Source organism: Apium graveolens, chromosome 3, assembly GCF_009905375.1.
Source record: "Apium graveolens cultivar Ventura chromosome 3, ASM990537v1, whole genome shotgun sequence".
Lineage (NCBI taxonomy): Eukaryota > Viridiplantae > Streptophyta > Magnoliopsida > Apiales > Apiaceae > Apium > Apium graveolens.
The window spans coordinates 235994763-236000598 of record NC_133649.1 but is presented as its reverse complement, the minus strand read 5'-3'; the positions used below and the strand labels follow the sequence as shown (position 1 = coordinate 236000598).

Genomic DNA, 5836 nt, shown 5'->3' with positions numbered 1-5836 from the left:
TATAAATGCTAGTGTTAAGAAACAGATTCTGAAAGTTAGGGCACAAGGCCGAAAGCTGGGGAGTTTGGCGGCAGTGTGCTCACTTGCTCAGAAGTCAGAGGTGATGTAGAAGAATTGGGGGGTTGATAAGGTCCGGGGGGACTAAGGAAAGGGTTACCTAGATCAGACTGAAGATGACGTTTTGATGCAGAGCAATATCTGTTTTATAATACAAAATTTGTCGCAACAATAAAATTAGAATCTGCTATAACAAAACTCGGAGACATATTGACCAGTTTCATACGTACGGATTGGTAGCAGGATGCAAGAAAATGCAATGTAATTAATAATAATTATGGAGTTAAATGTTCCAAGCTCTGATTCTAGACGGTGTCTTTCAATGACAACATAATCAATACATAATCCTTGATCAGAGTATAAGTAAGCTTAACTCTCTTACACCTGGACCAAAAGATAGAGATTAAGAACAATATAACTCCAAGGATTCAAGGCATTTAACGTAAGAAGAGCTTCTGAGAAGATGAACATATATATAATCGACCACAGTTTTCTGCTACTGAATAATAATTTTCTTATTCCTCAACTACAGCAGCAGAAACAGCATTATGTGGCATGTACTTCTCATCATGCTTATCCAACACCTGAGCAAAGACATGACATTCCGAATCCCAAATTTTGACTACCAAACGTTTACCCCACTTATCTTCCTTCTCCTCAAACCCGTGCTTCATTGGTTTAACCGACCTCACAATGATAACCGAGTGTCCCTCTCGCAATGCATCTGATAAGCCTTTAAAATCCTTCACAGCATCGTGAAGCAGTTTGGCAATTTGTACTTTAGCTGCGACATAGAATGCAGCTGATTGAGTTATCCTTCCTTCTAAGACTAATCCTTTGAGGAGGAACCTAGATTTCGGAGGGTTGGCAACATCATTTGAGACTTCGCCACTCCGACCTGTGCGCCTAAATCAGTAGCATATCTAAATTACAAACAAAATAGTACCCTGTTCTTGCAACAAATCAGACAAATTCACCAATAAGTGTATATAAACATTTTACTTAAACATGACTCATAAACTGATTATTAGAAACCCACAGTCCCCCATCAATTATGCATAAATATTTCAGTATGATTGCACAAACACTTGAATATATTGGTAAAACAATAATGTAGAATATATGACAAGTAGATAAAACCTCACACAGTAAAAAAACTAGTAAAATCTTGGTGTAAAATTAAGAAAGTACCACTTAATCACCACTTCTGGCTCCTCCCCGGAAACATATGACTTCTTCTCCTCAGCAACATTTTGGTTCTTGTTCAAACCTTTGTTCGCAATGATTAAGCTATTTCTCTCCATTGCGGAATCAATTTGGTCAGGCTTAGATAACACCTCAGTAACTATATAATAGTACTGAAAACCCAAATCCACGCCATTCCGTTGAAGTGGTTTAATGTAACCTTCAATTACAACAGCGTGTCCGCTGTGGACAAAATTGTTTACGGATCCTTTAAACCTAGTTCCCTTTTCATGATCCAAATTATCTCGGCATTGTTTCAAAAACTTGGCCAACGTAATTGTGTACACCCCATTTATGCAAATTTGTAAGATGATTAATAACATTCCTAACATTAGCTTATCAAAGAACCGGCGGAGTCTAGATTTGGTGGCGCCGCGCTGGAAAGCGAAAGTGGAAAACAAGTGGTGGTTTGAAATGCGTTGGTTGAAAGGGTGAGAGCGGATAAAGGCGAGGGGGGAGGTGGGTTTCAAGATGTGGTGGTGATGGAGGAGAGTGTTGGTGGTGGCGGAGTGGTGGGAGACGGTGGCAGCGTGGTGGGAGACAGTGGCGCGTACAAAACGAGTGATGAATGATCTTATGGAGGCCATTTTTTTGAGGGAAATTAGAAAGTGAAGTCTCAATTTTCCGAGTTTTGATTAAAGGGAATATTAAGCAGGCTCAACAGTAATGGACGATATAAGCCGGTGGTAAATGGGGTATAAAAGAAAGCCGGTGCTAATCAGGGGTACTGACATTAACTTTGTTAAACAGAAATCAGTTCCCCGCCTTACAAGGAACATACATACAAGTATATTTATCCGCTGGGTAGAGCGTGGCGCGATTTAATTTGATTTTTGGATTAACTTTGAACTAAATAATTAGTATTTTTTTATTTTAAAAAAATTATCAGTTCGGTTTTTATCTGTTTAATTTCTGTTTCAAAACGTAATGAAAATAATAAAATATTACAAGTTAAATAAATAGAACTTAAATAAATTTTTTTGTCGCCAATGAAATCATTTGGTCTCAAGAAATTAATTTCGCAATGTTATAATTTTGTGGGCGTGATAGTAATTTTTTTTTTAAGAAATAGCTGCTTATGAAATTCTATCCCCATAACATAACACAAATTCTAATAGATAACAGGCAACATGGACATAAAAAAAAAATTAGATTGAACACTAATCCGGTTGCGATTTAAATGGTGAAGTAGTGTAACTGGTGCACAAAATGTACAGAACGATTTGTGTGCTTTTTTTATTGCACTTGGGAAGCAAGTTATCCCCGTGTTCATTTTCATTGTACAGAATGACTTGTGTAAGAGAGGTATTTGTACTTTCATTTTCATTATTCCCGTGTTCGAAAGATTTTTTTAGGAGAGAAAGGAAGAGAAGAGACGGGAGTACAAGAAAAGAGAACCGAAGAGAGATGGCAGAAAAAAATACATCAATTGTGTGCTTCGAAAAATTTGTGTAAACAAGAGAGAAAGAGATCACTAAAAATAAGATAATATGAGAGGATATTTTCAAATCTTCCCATTTTTGGAAGAAAGTTTTGAAGAAAAATTATATGAAATTTTGTATCCCCGTCATTTCTCTTCTCTCGCCAAAAAACTCAAGAAAATGTCTAGGAAGGAAAATTTTAAAATTATATTTTCTCTTTTTTATTATCTCCATTTTCAAACTCTCGAGCACAGCGTATAAGTTCATATGAAGTGTGAAAAATTATTTGGTGGAGAATATGAGGTTTTCGCTTCCCAATAATTCACTTCCTTGTCGGAATTGCTTTAACTATTAAATATTTTTAAATATTTATTTATCACTCCAAATTATTATACTTAAATTTATTAAATCTTTTTTTACTAGTAATAAATTTATTAAATATATTATTAATTTTGTTAACCAAAAGTGTGCATTTAAAATATAAAAATGCATTACAACTTGTTATGGATAAAAAACTAAGGTTATTATTTGCTGTATTTATTACTAAGATTCGGGAGCTCAAGGCCTTTAATGGCTGCTCTCGTGTATCGTAGCTTAATTCTGCCTTTATGAGATGCCTACGTATCTCTGTGAATTAGAGAATCAAGCCAAAAAACGTAGTTCTGATTGGTGGGGGTGAGACCCCTTATATAGATGTTGGGAGTCCTTGAATTGGACTTGGTATAGGAGACTTGGTGGGCAAGTCTCATAATTAGAATGGACTTTGGAGTCCTAGATAGTAGGAAACTGATTCCTTATCCTTTTAGGTCCCCTTGTGGCTAATCTCTAAGGATTTATATCCTTACCGGGACTCTTCTCAACATCTGATTTTTCCCTTATTAATTAATTACGAAATTAATTAATAATTAGGGCTTTTGGGCCTTTTTTATTCCATCGGGCCTAATCTGGTCCATCAGGCTTAACCTTTCTGGTCTGAGTATCATATATCTTTTTATTGGGCCTAGAAGCCCACAGCTTGTACAATTAATGCAGTATTTAATTATACAATCATAATTTATTTATCCCTATCATTTGTCCCCCAACTTTTGGGAAACATTGATTAGGTTTCGCAGAAGTTAAGTCTATTCGTTCCCTTACAGGGTTTCGTTTTTCCGTAAAGTGTGGAGCGACCTACACATTTACAATGAATTTTTCCTTTTATTCAGGAATTATCTTAATTTCCAGGAATTTTTCCCTTATTTCCGGGATTTTCCCCTTATTTTCTGGATTTTTCCCTAATTTTCTGGGATTTTTCCCTAATTTTCTGGGATTTTCGCTAATTTCCGGGATTTTTCCCTAATTTTCTGGGATTTTCCCTAATTTCCGGGATTTTTCCCTAATTTTCTGGAATTTTCCCTAATTTTATGGGATTTTTTCCCTAATTTTCTGGGATTTTCCCTAATTTCCGGGATTTTTCCCTAATTTTCCCTAATTTTCAGATTTCCAGCCCTTTTTCGACCAGGATCCTAGTCGAAATTTCGACCTGGATCCTAGTCGAAAATAGGGGTCAGCCTTGCCATCCTGGTCGAAGGAATTCGACTAGGATCCACGACCTGGAATTCGACCAGGATCCTAGTCGAAATTTCGACCTGGATCTAGGACCTGGAATTCGACCAGGATCCTACTCGAAAATTCGACCTGGATCTAGGTCGAAAATTCCTCCTTTTTTTTAGCTTCTTGTCATGAGCCTATCGACTAGAATTTCGACTAGGATTCTAGTCGATATTTCGACCTGAATCATGTTCGAAAATTCTTTGGTTTTCTTGCTTCCTGGTCGAAGGATTTCGACTAGGATCCACGACCTGGAATTCGACCAGGATCCTAGTCGAACTTCGACCTGGGTTTTTAATCCCCATTTTTTTTTTGAAAGATGCTTGGTTTATTCGACCTCATTCCTGGTCGAAGCTTCGACCTCAATTCAGTCCCGTATTTCCAGCTATTTTCGGGTGTTTGCTCGAAAGATTTCGGGCAGGATTCACGACCTGGAATTCGACCTGGATTCTGGTCTTTTTTACCCGTTATTTTCGGGTGTCTGCTCGAAAGATTTCGGGCAGGATTCACGACCTGGATTTCGACCTGGTTCCTGGTCTTCCACTAGCCTTCTTTATTTAGCTTTAATTTAGGGTATTGTATTTTCCAAATCCTAATTGGATTTGGGCCTGGCCTTTTTTGTTGGGCCTTATTAAATTTTACTGAGCCTCTATTATTGGGCTTTTCCAAATCTTATTGGGCCTCTTTTATTGGGCCTTTTCAAATCTTATTGGGCCTCTTTTATTGGGTCTTTTCAAATCTTATTGGGCCTCTTTTATTGATCTGGGCTTAATACACCCTGTTTAGAATGCTCTAGAATTCCTAGGAATATTCTGGAATATTCTTTTTTCTGGGCTTTTTCCTATGGGCTTTTGTTCTCAATGGGCTTTTCGTCCCTTCAACTTCCCTTTCCTATTATATAAAGGAATGAGGGAAGGCTATTACTCCTCACTTTCTCATTTTTTAGTTTTCTTCTTTATCTTCCTGCTAAGATTCTCAGAGGAATAACAGCAAGTCGGAGCTCAAAGCCTTTTTCAGGAGTGCTTCTTCAGGTAAGATTCCTCCCTTTGCTTTTCATGTCTATTTTTCCATTGTGTGCCACTTTAAGATAGCCTATTTACGTGCCCCTTACTTTTTTCAGATGGCTGACAAAAGAATGACTCGCTTGGCCAAGATGAACGTGGCTAGAAAGTCCAACGATTTTCCTATTCGATCGAGGTATACTTCCTTAATCGACATGATCAACACTCGAGGGGACGAGTATCCGTCTGATGCGCATCTGGACGCGCACGATCATATCAGGTGCTTTACGGGATCCCAAGGAGCTAGAAAAGTTGAGCAGCTGCTTCAAAATTAAGGAGCCTTTTAAGCTGGTTCTTGCGGGTCCGGCCGACAGGGCCTGTCAGTGGAAGAAGGACGCGCTATGCGTATATAGGGATACTCTAAGGGCAGGTATTAGACTCCCTTTTCATCCATTCATTCCTTTGCTACTGGCTGATGTGGGCATCAGCCCTTGCCAACTTCCCCCTAATTCCTGGAGGTTG

General features: G+C 38.0%; 1 protein-coding gene across 1 annotated transcript; it reads right to left on the bottom strand.

Annotated features, from left to right (window-relative positions):
- Nucleotides 1-302: 302 nt before the first annotated feature.
- LOC141713190 (uncharacterized) lies at nucleotides 303-2057 on the bottom strand. Its single transcript, XM_074516484.1, has 2 exons — nucleotides 1249-2057; nucleotides 303-963 (listed from the first exon to the last, which is right to left on the bottom strand). Exons 1-2 carry the CDS (start codon nucleotides 1887-1889, stop codon nucleotides 573-575), a joined length of 1032 nt encoding a protein of 343 aa, XP_074372585.1. The 5' UTR covers nucleotides 1890-2057; the 3' UTR covers nucleotides 303-572.
- Nucleotides 2058-5836: the final 3779 nt, after the last annotated feature.

Coding starts and splice junctions, on each gene's coding strand:
- LOC141713190 (XM_074516484.1), bottom strand. CDS start 1,889: ATGGCCTCCATAAGATCATTCATCACTCGTTTTGTACGCGCCACTGTC. Junction 964..1,248: donor CCAGAAGTGGTGATTAAGTG/GTACTTTCTTAA, acceptor CTACTGATTTAG/GCGCACAGGTCGGAGTGGCG.